The sequence below is a fragment of the Cucurbita pepo genome, chromosome 4 (genome assembly GCF_057944985.1).
Source record: "Cucurbita pepo subsp. pepo isolate OVF chromosome 4, ASM5794498v1, whole genome shotgun sequence".
Classification (NCBI taxonomy): Eukaryota; Viridiplantae; Streptophyta; class Magnoliopsida; order Cucurbitales; family Cucurbitaceae; genus Cucurbita; species Cucurbita pepo.
Window position 1 is genome coordinate 8,276,472 of NC_141801.1, and position 16,980 is coordinate 8,293,451.

General features: G+C 35.9%; 2 protein-coding genes across 4 annotated transcripts; one reads left to right on the forward strand and one right to left on the reverse strand.

Moving 5' to 3' along the window:
- Positions 1–1,250: 1,250 nt before the first annotated feature.
- Positions 1,251–9,148, forward strand: LOC111792361 (amino acid transporter AVT1I). Of its 2 annotated transcripts, none has more exons than XM_023673768.2 (3): positions 1,251–1,533; positions 7,339–7,946; positions 8,548–9,148. In XM_023673768.2, exons 1-3 carry the CDS (start codon positions 1,365–1,367, stop codon positions 9,061–9,063), a joined length of 1,293 nt encoding a protein of 430 aa, XP_023529536.1. In that variant the 5' UTR covers positions 1,251–1,364; the 3' UTR covers positions 9,064–9,148. The 2 variants fall into 2 exon arrangements, with proteins under 2 accessions (XP_023529536.1, XP_023529537.1); XM_023673769.2 differs by lacking the exon at positions 1,251–1,533 and adding an exon at positions 6,446–7,218.
- A 564-nt stretch (positions 9,149–9,712) lies between these two features.
- LOC111792568 (pentatricopeptide repeat-containing protein At2g36730) lies at positions 9,713–11,806 on the reverse strand. 2 transcript variants are annotated; one of them, XM_023674074.2, is made up of 2 exons: positions 11,072–11,804; positions 9,713–10,798 (listed from the first exon to the last, which is right to left on the reverse strand). In XM_023674074.2, the coding sequence occupies exons 1-2, from the start codon at positions 11,511–11,513 to the stop codon at positions 9,969–9,971; spliced, it is 1,272 nt and encodes a 423-aa protein (XP_023529842.2). In that variant the 5' UTR covers positions 11,514–11,804; the 3' UTR covers positions 9,713–9,968. The 2 variants fall into 2 exon arrangements, with proteins under 2 accessions (XP_023529842.2, XP_023529841.2); XM_023674073.2 differs by having other exon boundaries at positions 9,713–11,806.
- Positions 11,807–16,980: the final 5,174 nt, after the last annotated feature.

Genomic DNA, 16,980 nt, shown 5'->3' on the forward strand with positions numbered 1-16,980 from the left:
CTCTTACCAACAATCTCACTTTGAACGCCTATAACGGGAACAAAAAAATCTAAATTGATCGAGAAAAAATAGCTAGGAGAGAATTGTGAGTAGATTGCAGTCGAACCCAATCACATGTGCAGTAGCTCTAGATCGATACCCATGTGTAGGGTAAGATGACTGAATTGAAGATGCAGTTCGATTAAGATATTGCGTGAATTCTAATCCACTTACGCAAATAGCATAGGTAATATGTCATGAGATTATTTACAACTCACTCAATTTCTATTATATAAATAGTTATGATCATATCATTTATATCATTTAATTAATTTTGATGTCATTTAATTAATTACTTTATAACATATAATGTAATCAGTTTTTACCCTTCAATTACTACACTAATTTGCATTATTAATGTTATAAATGATGTTTGACATGTGGTCTAATTTCTATACCATAGTCATGTCACTTTGCATTAATGAAGAAACAATTTGTAGTTTAAAACTTAGGTTAATTTTCAAATATCTATTTTTAGGTTTTGTGTTGTGTTTAGAGTTGTCTTTTTCTTTTAATTATTTAAAAAATTATACTTATCCACTTATATTAATAACTAAAATCTTATAAATTTCAAATATCAAATATTTACGAGCTACAAGGCATCACTAACCTTTATTATAAACGTCAAATATTTTTAATATTCACAATAATCTTAGAAGTAGGATAGTGTTGGTTGAGTTGTAACCTTATTTTCGAGTTATTGTTGAGAATTATTGAGATAGGTAATCACACACTAGCTAATTAAGATGAAAATCATGAGTTTATATCTTTATTAGTACGAAGCCTTTTGAGTAACCTCACATTGGCTAATGAAGCAGAAGATCATGAATTCATAAGCAGGCATAGAATCTTATCTCCATGGGTACGAGACTTTTATTGTAAATTGTCATGAAAATTCAATTCATGAATCCATGAACATTTTTGGTACATTCCTCTCTCCTATGCACCCAACTATTGAAATTCATTCGGTTATTGCTATGTCTATATAAAAGTTTGTCTAACATTGTTATGAGACGTGGAGTCAAAGAACTTTCACCCCAAGTGTGGAAATTTCTTATTTTTCAAAAATTCAATCCAATCTAAATAGAAAAAAAAGAATGTAACCCAAGTTGGGTTAGTTAATTAGGGTGGGTGAAGTTGTAACCCCTAGTAAAATTAATGATTTTGTTTTTAGTTAGTTTTTGTTTGTACATAAATACAGCACCATTTTAAGCACATAATTGGAGCCTAAATCGAAGAGCCATTCACCCATTAGCCTATTCGTAACCTTTCCTCTCTCTCTCTCTCTCTCTCTCTCTCTCTCTCTCTTCCTTTCTCTTTCTCCCATGGGTGAGTCGGTCGACACCACATTACCGGGCCACCTCCGTGAGCCACTTCTATACGGAGACAAGCAAAACGACGTTGAGCTGCAACCCACCACCGCCGCCGCCGCCTACGGCGCTGGCGCCACCAACTTCATCAAAACCTGCTTCAATGGACTCAACGCTCTCTCAGGTTCTAATTCTCTACTTATCTTTTGTGGTTTAATTCCGCCGTTACCGTAGCCATAGCCACGCCCACCGCTGCCTCTTGTGTGTACCTTTTTCTTCAAGCCTTTCAAATTGCTTCCATTTCTTATCCTCTCTCTCTCTCTCTCTCTCTATCTCTCTCTATCTTTTTTTTGCTCAAAAAGGGAATATTTTATTTGGTATTCTCCCTAATTTCACCAAATCCTTTAAATTTTATATATTTTTTTAATAATTCTTTTGAATTTTAGTTAAAAAAAAAAAAAAAGAAGAAAAATAAGGAGAAACTTAGATACAAGTTGAGAATTTCATATTGATATGTATATGATTCTCAATCTAGTAATATTATTTTATTTTATGAATGTGTTTTTCATGTAGTTTAAATATTTTAAACCTACTTCTTAAACAAATTACACGCCCTTAAGATCTATCAAAATAATAGAATAATAGAAAAGAACGATGAGAAGTGTTCCTGAATTAGGGTTAAAGAAAATATTTTGGACAAACTCAAAAGTTCAGGTTAATTGGATTGATAATGTGAGTAACTTAGGATAGAGTTCACAACCTAATCTAACCCAACCTAATCATCCATTTTCGGATTTGCTTGAGTTGTCATGTTGTATTTTTTTAATTATTTAATTTTTTTTTAATTTTAGTAATAATCTTAAACCTAAGATAGAGTTATTTTTGGATAGGTCGAGTTGACCGACTAAAAAACAGTCATACCAATCCAAATTTTTTATTTTTAAAAAATTTAATCCAATCCAAACTTACAAAAATGATTTGGGTTGGATAGTTTATATTGTTCGGATTCTTATTTTATATTTATTGGAATTATGAATATTATCTTGTAAAAGCTTTTTTGTTTATTAAAATGGAATATACTATTAAATTTTCATAAAGTAGAATATTTATATTATTGCAATAGTTCATTTCAACTAATTAAAAAAAATTTATGACAAATTTACTAATAATTTCAAACTTGACAACGTAATTTCATCTAAATAAATTTAAAAGTCTCTTATTTATAAGTGTTTAAATTTTAACTTTTAAATTGTTTTTTTTTTTTTTTAAATGATTGATTTATTTGAAGTGTCAAACTCAGCCATCTATTAGTTTCCAATGGGGTGGCAGAGTAGGAAAAAGAAAGCTTCAGATTAGATTCTTTTATTTATTAATTTTTAAAATTTATTTTTTTTTACTGAATTTTCGAGTTATTATATTTTACTATTATTTAATATTAACTTTTATTCGGGGGAAAAAGATAAAATTGAAAAATAGTAAAAAAATTACATATTGAATTAAAATAATAATTTAACATTATTATAAGAACAAACGAGAAACCCATGGAAGGAAAATGAATATATAAGCTAAAATAGAAGTGATTATATATTTGTTTATTTCTTATTATTAAGAAAATATTAAAAGAAAAAAACAGCATGGAAACCGATGAGGCAGAAGAATCAATCATGGGATAATAGGACAATAATTTATTTTTGTTTTTTATTATAGCAAATTCCAAAACCTTATATTTTCCTTTTTTAATTAAAAAAAGAAAAAGAAAAAAAAAAAAAGAAAAAAAGAAAGAAAAGTTGAGATTGATAAAGTAGATGGCTTTTTAAGAGGAAGTGATCACGTGCCAGACAAGGCTCCATTGAAGTGCAAAAGATGGAGCTTTCCAACAACACCTTTTTTTGCCAAACGTTTGATTTGCGTCCTACTTTGTTGTTATGTGTTTTGGTTATGTGGATTTGTCTGAATTGATTTGTTTTATTGTTACGTATTCAATTCATACATTATTACTCTTTTTTTGAAACTACTTTTTAACTCCTTTATGTTTGTTTAGATAGAAATGGAGGCTAGGTATTGACTAAGTTCCCATAACCATTGAGGATAATAGAGGCAAATAATAGAGGCAAATAATAGAGGCAAAAGAGACGCCCACTCTAAATTTTCATTATCTTTAAGCTTCCTTCTTAACCCATTATCCCATTCATCCTAAAGATGATGACCATGGCCAAGAACCTTTTGAATAGGGTTGGTAGCCATGCTATTAAGCATTGAGATGGATCTTCCATGGAGCTTCAGGAGCCTGAATGTAATAGTCCACTACTATCAAATAAGACTTGTTCGAGAGAGGTTTCCACACTCTTATAAAAAATAATTCATTCCCTTCTTTATTTGATGTGGGATCTCACAATCCACTCCCTTTGGGGCCCAACGTCTTTGCTAGCACACCTCCCGGGCGTTCACTCTTCTTTAGGGCTCAGCGTCCTCGCTGGGACACCGCTCAGTGTCGGGTTCTGATATCATTTGTAATAACTCAAGTTCACCGCTAGAAGTTATTGTCCTCTTTGGACCTTCACTTTCGGCTTCCCCTCAAGGTTCTTAAAATACGTCTCTAGTGAGAGGTTTTCAAACCCTTATAAAGAATGTTTTGTTTCCCTATTCAACCGATGTGGGATCTCACAATCTACCCCTTTTGGGGTCCAGTGTCCTCGTTGACACTAGTTCATCTCTCCAATCGATGTGGGATCTCACACTAAACTCCAAAATATTTACCAATGATGGTTGGCTATCATGGAGTCTATGACACTTGAGTAAAGGAGAAGTACATGAATAAATCGATATCATATTCGAATGAGAGTGATTATGAGGATAAGATGACTATGAAAAGCTTAAAAGAATCAAAAGTTACTACCAATACAAATTAGGTGCACTTTACTTTTCAGTAACTCAATTACAAGAACTCTAAATTTAAATGAGTTATGCTTGGAATAATCCTCTGTTGAGTAACCTCCAAAAAAAATTTCCTGAAGTATATAAATGAGGATAAAACATGTTAAAATAACTTATGTTGATCTCTTGGGATATTTTTACATTTTTAGAAAATAGAAGTAATTAACATGACCTTGTCGTAAGAACATCGGGACATTCGGTACTAAATTCAAATTTCATATCCTGGTCAAAATCTATACATGGGCGTTCTCATCCAAATGTCAGTGCCAAACTCTCCATCTCCTTCTCTAAGAACGTTTATGCCTAGAACTTCACTCTTTCACAGATTATGTTGCTTCTATCATAGATTATGTTGAGATAAATGTGAAAGCCAAATGTAGCGTTGTTATTGACTACGAAGTTCTTTCCCTTACCTAGAAAAAAATATTGATCGGGGCCGAGAATTACATATGCTTACAAACATTTTGTTCATTTTCCGTGGGGACTAAAACCCACTAGTCTCCTACAAATGTTATAATGACGGGACTTGGTGGGTATGCATCAATTTCATACACACTAACCCTACAACTAAATACTTTTATATTAATGAAACCCTTGAAGAGTCATAGAAGGAAAAATGAATATGACATTTTTCATACCTTTATAAATCATACACATAATTGAGATCCCACGAGTAGAAAATATCAATTGTAATATGTGATGCATAGTAGTAATCATTTCTTACATAAAACAATTCTCCACAAACTCTTAGTTGCCTCCAAGATCTCAAAGGATCCAATATATTTGAGGCTAACCTCCCATTACGTGTGAAATGAGTTTATGAGTACAAAATTCAAAGGTCAAGAATACTACTACATTTTACTTGATGCTGTTCGGTGTCTTGTCATCCCGAATGTGCTCTAACATCTCTTCTTCGATTGTGGTGTTTAAGGCAAACATTGTTTTGTCTGCTTTAATTCTCCATTTGCGCAATGTGCCATTAAGATTCTCTTCTGGCGGTGCAGTTTCACTCCCGCCAACGACCTCCCAAAGGTCCTATCCTTGTAAGTAGGGTATCATATATGTTGTCCACGTGTTGTAGTTGTTGCTGTTCTGTTTCTTAATTCCTCCAATGATTTGGAAATCTCCCATCATGTTGGCAATACCTCAGTGATACCAAAAAAGTCTTTTCGACACAAAACTTGCAGAGTCCCAGACTACTCACGACTCAAAAAAACTCACTCACTAAAATCTCAAGAAATCGTTTCTGATATGGAAAATCAGACAGAGTTGCAACCACAGAGTATACTAAGAATTTCAAGAGATCAACAACCTACACCAACCTCGCTCTAATATCAGATAGTTGAACACAACTCTTTGTAGGAAACACTCGTATTCTTTATTAAGACCAATCAAGAAGAGATTACAAGATACTCGGTAGAATACTTAGGGTGGAGAAATATTTACAGTAGAGACTAGACAATTTATTTCTACAATACCTAAATTCTTTTACTAGGTATCTTTATTCCTAAAATATCTGAATCATTTTTCTTCTTAAAAATATCTAGATATTTATTTCTAAACTTTGTAGATAATAGGCCCATATAGCTACGAGTTTGACTTAATTGGACTAGTGATGATATTTTAGGATAAGAACCGAGTCATTGCTGAAAATTGTGTTTGATTTGTGAGAAGATTGGAGGGGTCTTGTGATGTATTTTTTGCCCTCCTCTAGTTCATTTTTTCTCCCTCAAACCTAAACCCTACACCCTAAACCCAAAAATCCAAACAGCTTCAAAATGTTTGTTTAGCCTCAAAAAAGCATATTTGAGCCCAAATTCTTCCGATTGAACTTAAACCCAGATTTCCAATAGGCCTAATCAACAATAATTAATTCTAAATTGATCTTTTCAAACAAAATATAAACTTTAACCCTTAAATTAATAAAGGTCTCTAGTGTCATATGGTTTTTTTTTTTAAATTCAATGAATTTGAACTTCAATTGAGTTTATGGTCGATTTTCCTTATTTAGTTCGATTTAAGTTTGTTTGACCATCGATATAATCGTTTTCAATTTGTTTAGCTTGGTTTGATGTTGGCCCTTTTCAAAAGTTTATTTCCACGATCGTTATCAAATTTTCTTTTGTAACAACTATTTAAAAATCCTCGATTCTAAATATTTAGAAGTTTTTGAAAGGCATAAACTAAATAGAATACTTGAAAAATGGAATTCTTAAAAGGAAATTTAGGAACTAAGAACTCAAATATTAAATATTAACGTTATCTAGAAATATATTGGTACAAAAATGACCGGGACACAGAATAAAGTTAGAGACAAATTTCAATTTTTAAATTTCAAAAAGAGAGAATAAAGTTAAAGACAACAAATCTTAAAATGAGTTTCAATAATTAAAATGTGATTGAGAAAGAACACAATTAGATAAGAATAGTTTTGGGTATTCTCTCTCCACACATGGTACATAAAAGCTGAAAACTACCCTACCATCAACAATTTCACTTCAAATCAGTGTCGGTTGCATGTTTTTTGAACATGTTTTTTTATTGCTAAACGACCAAAACTTGATGCCATTATTTCAACTTTTTCACGTGTTAAATGCATTACTTAAATCAAAAATCCCAAGCAACTCGAATTACTCATCTTACTTTTCAAGACTTAATTTTCATTATTTAAGAAGCCCAAACACAAACATGTTCTTCACAATCTCTCTCCCAAAATCTCTCTTGAGTTGACCTTGTTCATAGTTTTTCAACACAAAAATGAAGGTGAAGATGTTCTTAGATTCATTTTTGAGGGTACCCCTCTTGCTTGGAGAGAAGCTAGAAAGTGAAGTATTAAGTTTGGAGGAAGTGGAATCAAATAGTTTCCACAATTCTTGCACTTCACCAAAAATTTCTTTCCTCCAAGCCACTTTCAATCTCATGAATACTCTATCAGGTTCAAACACTCAAATCTTATCCAAAACCTAAATTTGTGTGGATAATATGAACTCAACAAACAACACATTTTTTAGTTGACTGACTTGTTAACAATTTGGTTGATTGTTGCATTTTTCAGGAGTTGGGATTCTATCCGTTCCCTACGCGCTCGCGTCGGGCGGATGGCTAAGTCTAATCCTCCTCTTCGTGATCGCTTTGGCGACGTTTTACACCGGACTGCTGATCCAGCGATGTATGGATGCCAAGTCTGATATAACAACATATCCAGAGGTTGGAGAGCTTGCCTTTGGAAGGAATGGGAAGATAATAGTATCAGTTTTCATGTATGTTGAGCTCTACTTGGTTGCCACGGGGTTTCTAATTCTTGAAGGTGATAACTTGAACAACATGTTCCCTAATGTGGAGTTTGAACTTCTTGGCTTTATGATTTCGGGGCAAGCTTTCTTTGTCATCGTCGTTGCTCTCGTTATCTTGCCATCGGTTTGGCTCGATAACTTGAGTCTTTTGTCTTACATATCGGCTAGCGGAGTGCTTGGGTCGGCTGTTATCATTGGCTCGGTTTTTTGGTGTGGTGCCTTTGATGGAATTGGATTCCAACAGAAAGGAACTCTCATCAACTGGAAAGGGATTTCAAACTCTATCAGTTTGTATGCCTTTTGTTATTGTGCTCATCCGGTTTTCCCAACGTTGTACACTTCCATGAAGAACAAACGCCAATTCTCCAATGTAAGTGCAAACAAATTTCCTTTTTCAATTATGTGCTTCCTCAAGTTTTGTTAAAGATGAAGGACCAAAGTTCAAAAAGCCATAAATTTACCATTTTCTCGTCTTCCGCGTCTACTGCTAGTAGATATTGTCATTTTTGGATTTTCCCTTTCGAGTTTTTACTCAAGATTTTAAAAACGTGTCTGCTAGGGAGAGATTTCCACACCCTTACAAAAAAATGTTTCGTTCTCCTCCCCAACCGATGTTTGATCTCACAATTCACCCTCTACAGGGGCCATCGTTCTCTCTGGCATTCGTTCTTTTCTCGATGTGGGACCCTCCAATCTATCCCCTTTGGGGTCCAACGTCCTTGCTGACACACAACCTTGTGTCCACCCCCTTTAGGGCTTAGCCTCTTCACTGGCACATCGCCCAGACACTGATTTGTAACGGCTCAAGCCCACTACTAGCAGATATTGTCCTTTTTTAGTTATCCCTTCTTGGGCTTCCCCTCAAGGTTTTTAAAACGTATTTGCTAGGGAGAGATTTCTATACCCTTGTAAAGAATGCTTCGTTCACATCGACTTTTTCGTAACCCATTTGGCTGTTTCTACTTGTGCAGGTTCTAACATTCTGCTTCATCATCTGCACTTTTGGCTATGCCTCCATGGCTGTAATGGGATACGCCATGTTTGGGTCAGACATCAAATCACAAATAACCTTAAATCTTCCGACAGGAAAAATCAGCTCTTTGGTTGCAATCTACACAACATTAGTAAACCCCATATGCAAATATGCATTAATGACTGTTCCAATTGTGAATGCCATCAAGAATCGGTTTCCAATGAACTACAACACAAAGCCCTTGTCAATGCTAATCAGTACCACCTTGTTGGTCAGCAACGTCATTGTCGCTCTTGCAATTCCATTTTTCGGCTCTCTGATGTCGCTCGTCGGAGCGTTTCTGAGCGTGACTGCTTCGATTATACTGCCGTGCGTGTGTTACTTGAAGATATCAGGGAATTACAAGAGGCTCAGATTGGAGACGGTGATAATAAGTGGAATCATATTGATAGGCATTGTAACTGCCATTGTTGGCACATATGTAGCTATTGTAGAAATTGTAGGACAGATATAATTGATTGTTCTTCTTGATGCAACTGAAAATGATTGAATGTTTGATTGTGCAGTAGCATTTAATGAAGAAAAAAAATCTCAAATAATTTTTTTTTTTTTTTGAGTTAATGCTATTATTTTACCCATTTCGAGATTTCGAGGGCTAAGATTGAATTCTTTGTAACGAACTGACCTTTTAAAACTCGACTGGACTATTTGCATACTATGAGTAAGTTCTAACTTCACAAAATGTAAACATCGTGTCTACTAGAAATGCAAGGACTTTTTAACGAACGTATTAAAAACATTGAAATAAATGTATAAGTTAAACCCTTGACTATGTCATGAATTGTGTAGCGAAAGTATTATAAATATCTACAAGTGGCTTCAGTGGAGTCAAGAATTACGTGCACATGCGAACGTGTGTTTTATTCCTAGTGGAATCCAAAACCTGTCTTTGGACTCTAGTAGTTATTTTCATATGCTTGGGATGTTTATCAATACTTTACACATAGTTCTATGTGTACTAATTTTATACACACAAATCCCACTAATCTCCTACCGATTTTGTAATCACTAGACCATGTGGGTATGCATCGATTTCATATGTATCGTCAAATTCTTACACACCGACCTCACAATATATTGATGGAGATCCTTGTAGAGTCATAGAAAGAAAGAAAAATGAATATATTATTTCTCATACCTATATAAATTATACACATATTATGAAATCCTATGAGTAGAAAACATCAAATTATAATACATGATGCATCATACTAATCATTAGTAACACCCGAGCATGACAAGTATGAATGCTTCATTACTTTTCTTTTTGTATCTTTGAACTTATGAGATTTTATTGAGAGCCTTAGAAGACGGAAACTTGAAGAAAAAGGAAAAAAAGAAAATTTGTAAATGAAGTAATTAGAAGTTAACCATTTGCATATGCAGGTTCAATCCATCAAGCAAATCATAGATGCCATCAGAATCAGCCCGACCATCAAAACCTGAGAAGAATTTGCGCAAAGAGCCACCAACTTCCACGCAACTCTCCCCTGCCATCTTTTTCATCCCTCCATCTTTCATGGCCCTCCGGCAATCTGCTGCCTGTTTCCACATCCCAACTTCCGCAAACATGTTTGCAACCATCACCACATTCCCGCCCCTCTTCGGCTCGAGCTCAAGCAGCCTCTTCCTCGCCTCCTCCACAACTTGAGCCCCACCATCTACATCGCGAGCACTGCACGCACTCAGCAATGTCCTCCACACAATTGGATCAGGCTCCACAGGCATCCTCATGATGAACTCATAAGCCTCCTTGACTCTACTTGCACGACATAAAACATCCACCATCGACCCATAATGTATCATCATCGGCTTAATCCCGTACACTCTCTCCATAATGTTGAAGTAATGGTATCCTTTATCCACCAATCCAGCATGGCTGCAAGCACATAGGACACCAATGAAAGTGACATAGTTAGGCGTCACAGAGGAGCTCATCATATTTGTGAAAAGCTCAATGGCTTCATTGGCAAATCCATGTTGGGCTAACCCCAAAATCATTGCACTCCACGTCCATACACTTCTCTGTTTCAAACAATTGAATACAAGTCTAGCACATCCAACATCGCCAGATTTTGCATACATATCAACGAGGGCAGTGCCCAATTGAACATTCAAAACCATCCCCCTTTCCACCACTTGAGAATGAACCCATCTTCCTAAGCTTAAGTTACCAAGCTCTGCACAAGCTGATAATATAACCACCATTGTAGTTTCATCCGGCTCAAAACCATGGTTACCCATTTTCAAAAAGTACTCAATAGCTTTATCAAAGCAAAAATTCTCAACACATGCTGTAATAACCGCATTCCATGAAACTAAAGTTCTTACAGACATTTCGTCGAATACCTTCCGCGCACCAGACATTCTTTTACAGGACCCATAGAAATTAATCAAAGTGTTCCGAACATAAACATCTAAATCTAAACCACACTTAATGGCATCAGCATGAAATTTCTTACCTTCTTGGAGCGTCGTGAGCGTGGCGCAGGCTTTGATAAGGAAGGGGAAGGTGAGATTATTGGGTCTGATTCCTCGTCTTCGCATGTCCTCAAATACCCAAATGGCCTCTCGTGGAGAATCGCTCGAGGCATATCCTCTGATGATGCAATTCCATGGCAAAGGAGAGAAATGAAGGTTGTAACGGAAGAGGAGAGAGCGGGCATAGCTAAGATTTCTGGAAGGCGATAGAGCAGCAAAGCGGAGGAGTTCAGTGGTGAGAAATGAGTCATTTTGGAGGCCAGAGACGATGATTTGAGAATGGATTTGAAATAGATGATTTGGTGAAGAACAGAGCTTAATAAGGGAGAGGAATTGATGCTTTCTGGAGAGGAAATTGGAATTGGAATTGTGGGCGTTGGGTGGGAAAATCTGATGAACGGCCGAGATCCGAAGTCGAACCATGCAACTCAAATTCGTATGAACTCAAGCTCCCAATTTGCGGACTTCTGCAAGCACAATGGGTGCACTTAACTGTAGAATTGCACATCAAACTAGCAGACCACATGGAATCTTGTACGGATAGCCCAAGTATACATCTTGCTCGAGCTCCGCGCAATCCATTCAGTTCGAGCCCAACGTCCTCACCGACACTCGTTCCTCTTTCCCATCGATATAGAATCTCACATATACGACTTTAGGTGACTCAATCTACGCAATCCATTCAATTCGAGCCCAACGTCCTCACCGACACTCTTCCTCTTTCCCATCGATATAGAATCTCACATATACGACTTTAGGTGACTCAATCTACGCAATCCATTCAGTTCAAGCCCAACGTCCTCACCGACACTCGTTCCTCTTTCCCATCGATATAGAATCTCACATATACGACTTTAGGTGACTCAATCTATTTTTTATTTTTTTTATTTTTTTTTTTTTTTATAGAGAATAGATAATACATTATAATTATCATCTGTTGTTAATCCAAACTCAAAAATTTTTGTGGCTAAATTGTTAGTGATGTTTTTCAAACAAATTCAATAGGATATAATTAAATTTCAAAATGTTTACTAGAATGTTTCAATGGTTCTACTTGTAGCCAAAGCTTAAATTCAAACCAATGTTAAAAGTAGAATTTAAAGGCTAAACAAATAACGTGCTTACCCAAAACGATGAAAAACATTCATAAAGGCTAAAGCGGACTAAAAATGCATCGTTTCATGGCTTTCATAGTAGTTGTAGTCACCCGTCCAAGAACCACTTGACTTTACCTGAAAAATATTAAAGAAAAGATTGGTGGTTGAGATTGAGAAATGTAAATATATGTAATGTCTTTCATGACGAGTGGGACCTAAAATTAAGACGGGTCTTGTATAATTGAATGTGAAAGGCCCACATAGATGCACACGGACCCATATCCTACTCCCTATGCTAGACTATAGATTTGTGCACTCTCACGAAACTAACAAAAAAAAAAAAAAAAAAAAACGAATAAAACATCTTAATATATGTATATGCATAATGCATAGGTCAAAAAAGTATTTCATGACTCAATAATCAGATAACATATATGAGCTCTCACTGGACAAATCATTAATTTGGTGATAGGTGCAACAATAAACACATTCCTACCTAGTACATGAGACTACAACCACATTCACTCGTGGTTTCAATCGAGAATGGAATGGTTGGGAATGCTAAAAAAAAAAACGTGCAATGTCTGACTACTTACACAAATAGTTGCATAGTTGTTACTTTCAAGGATATTTTATCCAATCCCTCAAATCTCTACGTCTCACATCAACATGACTCTCTTATTTATTTTAGGTCGTATACATTTTAGTCTTGATTTTCTGCATGATCTCATTAGTAGCTTGGACCAACTCTAAACCTATGAGTTAGTGTTCACCCACCTTGTCTAATACATTGAGCACCTACAATATTTCTTATAAAGTGATTTGAACACTTTCATACGAATAGCTTCTTGATAATACACAGACACATAACATATTCTTTAAGGTTTAGTTTAGAGTTCAGTCTAATCGTTCTTTTGTAGATGAAATATTGTACTAGAATCTAATTGTGTATCCAACAGCTTCTAAAGACTATGCAAGAAAATTGATTTAAAGCAAGGGTCCGTATCTGAGCCTATCGACTATGGTATCCCATGTAGCCTAACCACTTGTGTCCAACCATCCATTGTGTAGGTAGTCTCTTATCGAAGAATGTTTGTCGATATGGCAAGTCTATTGATGAACACTCATATCACTTTGTTGCCCTTAATTGTCCTTGGAAATCTCATGTTAAAATATGTTGCTATGTTCTTCGATTTTCATTCCAGAATACTCAGATGTTAGAATACTCATGAATTTTATTATGTTCTCCTTAATATTGTGCCACAAATACTACAATTTAGATCTTGGTACATTTTAGTATCGCAAAAATACATAGAGAATGATGGGATATTGTTGAACACAACTCTCTGTGGGAAACACTCGCACTCTTCATTAACACCAATCGAGAAGAGAATACAACACTCGGTAGAATTCTGCTACTTTTTATTATTTTTGGATTTCTAGGATGAATAACCCAGGTAGGGTGGAGGGGTATTTCTATGCTACTTTTTATTATTTTTGGATTTCTAGGATGAATAATCCAGGTAGGGTGGAGGGGTATTTATACAAGAGGATATTCAATCTAGACCTAACAAATCTGCATCTTCTTCCTAAAATATACCGATCTCTCTCTCCTAAAATCTCTAGTTATCTTTCCTAAAATCTCTACTAAAATAAATATACAATGGGCCTAGTACAATTATTGGGCTTGACTCTATTGGGCGAGTGATGATCCTCAGCACTAGTCTTCATTCGCTGCACCATGTTGAGCCCTTTTGTAAACAAATCTGTCACTTGGTCATCTGTCTTGATCTGCTGCATCTCGATTTCTTCCTTCAAGACTTTCTCTCTAATGAAATGGTAGTGTACCTCCACATGCTTTGTTCTAGCATAAAACACCGAATTTTCTGCTAGGCGGATCGCTAATTAATTGTTGCAATGAAGTGGTATTGGATACTCAATTTTCTGGTGTCAATCTTCCATCAAGTTTTAACCATGTATTTTCCTGAGCTGCTCCAGCTGCTTCTCTGTACTTTGCTTCTTTAGTTGATAATGATATTGTTGGTTATCTTTTGTTACACCAAAAAATTGTTCTCGAACCGAGCTTGAACACATACCCAGTGATTGATCTTCGGGTATCGTGGTCTCCTGCATAATCGACATCACTATATCCAGCTAGCTTCCAGTCTTCGCTTCTTTTGTATAAACGATTGTAATTGATTGTACCTTTGACATATCTCAAGGTTTGTTGAGCCGCATCTAAATGAGGCTTCTTCGAATTTTGCATATATTGATCAATGACTCCAACTTCATTTTCGAATTTCTTCGGTTGGTCCATGTAGAACTCTCTGTTTAACTCTCCATGCAAGAAAGCATTATTCATATCCATCTGCCATAATTTCCAATCTTTATTTACCGTAAGTACTGGAGGAACTTGTACGATAATGATCTTTGCCACTGGACTAAACGTTTCATCATAGTCTAGTCCATATTCTTGAGAGAACCCTGAATCTATAGTCTGAGCTTTGTATCTCACGATTGATCCATCCGGGGTACACATTATTTCGTAAGCCCACTTGCAAGAGATGAGTTAGTTATCTCTTGGTCTTGGCACTAATTCCCAAGTCTGATTTTGTTCCAGGGCTATAGTTTCTTCCTCCATCGCTTTCTGCCAAGCTGAGTTTTGTGATGCTTCTTCATATGTCTCCGGCTCATTAACTTCGTCTTCTACTGCATTGACATACTCTGGATTTTTCTTTAGGATTATTTCTGAATGTCTAAGTTGTTGAGGTGTCATTTCATTTTCACTAGGCTCGCTTGATTGAGTCCCTTCTTGCTCACCAATACTAGTGTCACTTGAATCTTCAGGCACATCAGCACTTAAGCAAATGTGTACAATTTGCTCCCCCGTCTTTTGTGGAAGAATCTCTTCAGTTTGCTCCCCTGTGTTCTGTAGAAGAATTTCTTCAGTTTGCTCCCCCGTGTTCTGTAGAAGAATTTCTTCAATTTTCTCAAGGCCTGGTAATACTTCCTTCTCTTAGGGCCACCCCTCTTCCATTGCACCGCTTTGATCGTCAATCATGTGGTTTAAGCATCCTGAATCAATGATCTAGTCATCCTCGTAATCGATATGTTCTTCCATCATTGCCATGAGTGCTAGCTCGTCTTCTACTATGGGACATAGTACCTCTGCGTCCCATTCATCCTCTATCTTCTTTTTGGATATTGCCACATTGCTTTCAACAGACTTTTTCTTGGACCAACAATCTCTAGACATGTGGCCCTTCTTCCCACAATTATAGCAAATACCTCCAAATCTCTTTCCTTGGAAACTCTTGTTGTCGTTCTTCTAAGCTCTCTCAAGTTGTGAAGTTCCTTGGTGGCTTCTTTTGTCACCATTGTATCCACGTTTGGTAGACAGCCTATTATTGCTCCGACTTTCACTTGTGTAGAGTGCTTCTTCTTCACCCTTCAATGTGATGCCTCCCATTTGTTTAGCCATGGCTTCTTGGCTGGCTAACAAATTTTCGAACTCTACAAGTGATGGTTGAGTGAGCTATCCTTGTACAACAGTAATGAAGCTTCGATATTCCGGTCACAATCCGTGGATTATAATCCTCTTCATTCGAGATTCTACAATGGCAGACTTTGGGTCTAGTTCAGTAATCTCCGGACAAATCGACTTGACCTTGTGGAAGTACTGATCAATCGTCATGTCACGTTGTAAAATTGACAACAATTCATTCTCCAAAAGTTGTAGTCTTGTATCATTCTTCTTTGAGAACAACATCACGAACGTGTCCCCTGCTTCTTTCGGTGTCTTGTCATCCCAAATATGTTCTAACATCTCTTCTCTAATTGTGGTTTTCAAGGCAAACATTGCTTTGCCTACTTTTGATTCTCCATTTGTGCAAAGCGCCGTTAGAATCCTCCTATGGCGGCGTAGTTTCACACCCACCAACGATCTCCCAAATATCCTGTCCTTGTAAATAGGACATCATGCATGTTGCCCACCTGTTGTGGTTGTTGTTGTTGTTGAGTTTTTTTATTCCTCCAACGATTTGGAAATCACCCATCGTGTTGGCCATACCTCAGTAATACCAAACAAGCACTTTCGACACAAAACTTGTAGAGTCACAGACTACTCACAACACAAAAGAAACTCACTCACTACTAATCTCAAGAAATCGTTTCTGATGTGGAAGATCAGATAGAGCTACAACCATAGAGCATACTAAGAATTCCAAGAGATTAGATAACCTATGCTAACCTTGCTCTGATACCAATTGTTGAACACAAGTCTTTGTGGGAAACACTCGCACTCTTTATTAACACCAATCGGGAAGAGAATACAAGCACTCGGTAGAATACTACTATTTTTTTATTGTTTTTAGATTTCTTGGATGAATAACCTAGGTAGGGTGGAGGTATTTATACTAGAGTCTAACAATCTAAACTTAACAAATCTAAAGGTCTGAATAACCTAGGTAGGGTGGAGGTATTTATACTAGAGTCTAACAATCTAAACTTAACAAATCTAAATCTAGACCTTCTGAATCTTTTACCTAAAATATTTAGATCTCTTTCTATCTCTAGGTATAAAATAAATATACAAGACTCTACAATTATTAGGCTGGCTAGTGATAATATTTCAACCGATATGAACTTCTATCAATATTTCATTCCTAAGCTCAACGTCCATACATCCACACATATAATTTGTTCATCAATAAATCAAATTCATTTAAGTGAGCAATAACAAATGTACTATCATCATCCATTTTCAAATTTAGAAAAATATAGTTCAGAAAATT

Excerpts from the sequence above, each read along its gene's own strand:
- LOC111792568 (XM_023674073.2), bottom strand. The coding sequence starts at position 11,513 with ATGGTTCGACTTCGGATCTCGGCCGTTCATCAGATTTTCCCACCCAAC.
- LOC111792361 (XM_023673769.2), top strand. The coding sequence starts at position 7,041 with ATGAAGGTGAAGATGTTCTTAGATTCATTTTTGAGGGTACCCCTCTTG. Across the intron at positions 7,219-7,338 it reads TCTCATGAATACTCTATCAG|GAGTTGGGATTCTATCCGTT; the intron begins GTTCAAACACTC and ends TGCATTTTTCAG. Across the intron at positions 7,947-8,547 it reads ACAAACGCCAATTCTCCAAT|GTTCTAACATTCTGCTTCAT; the intron begins GTAAGTGCAAAC and ends CTACTTGTGCAG.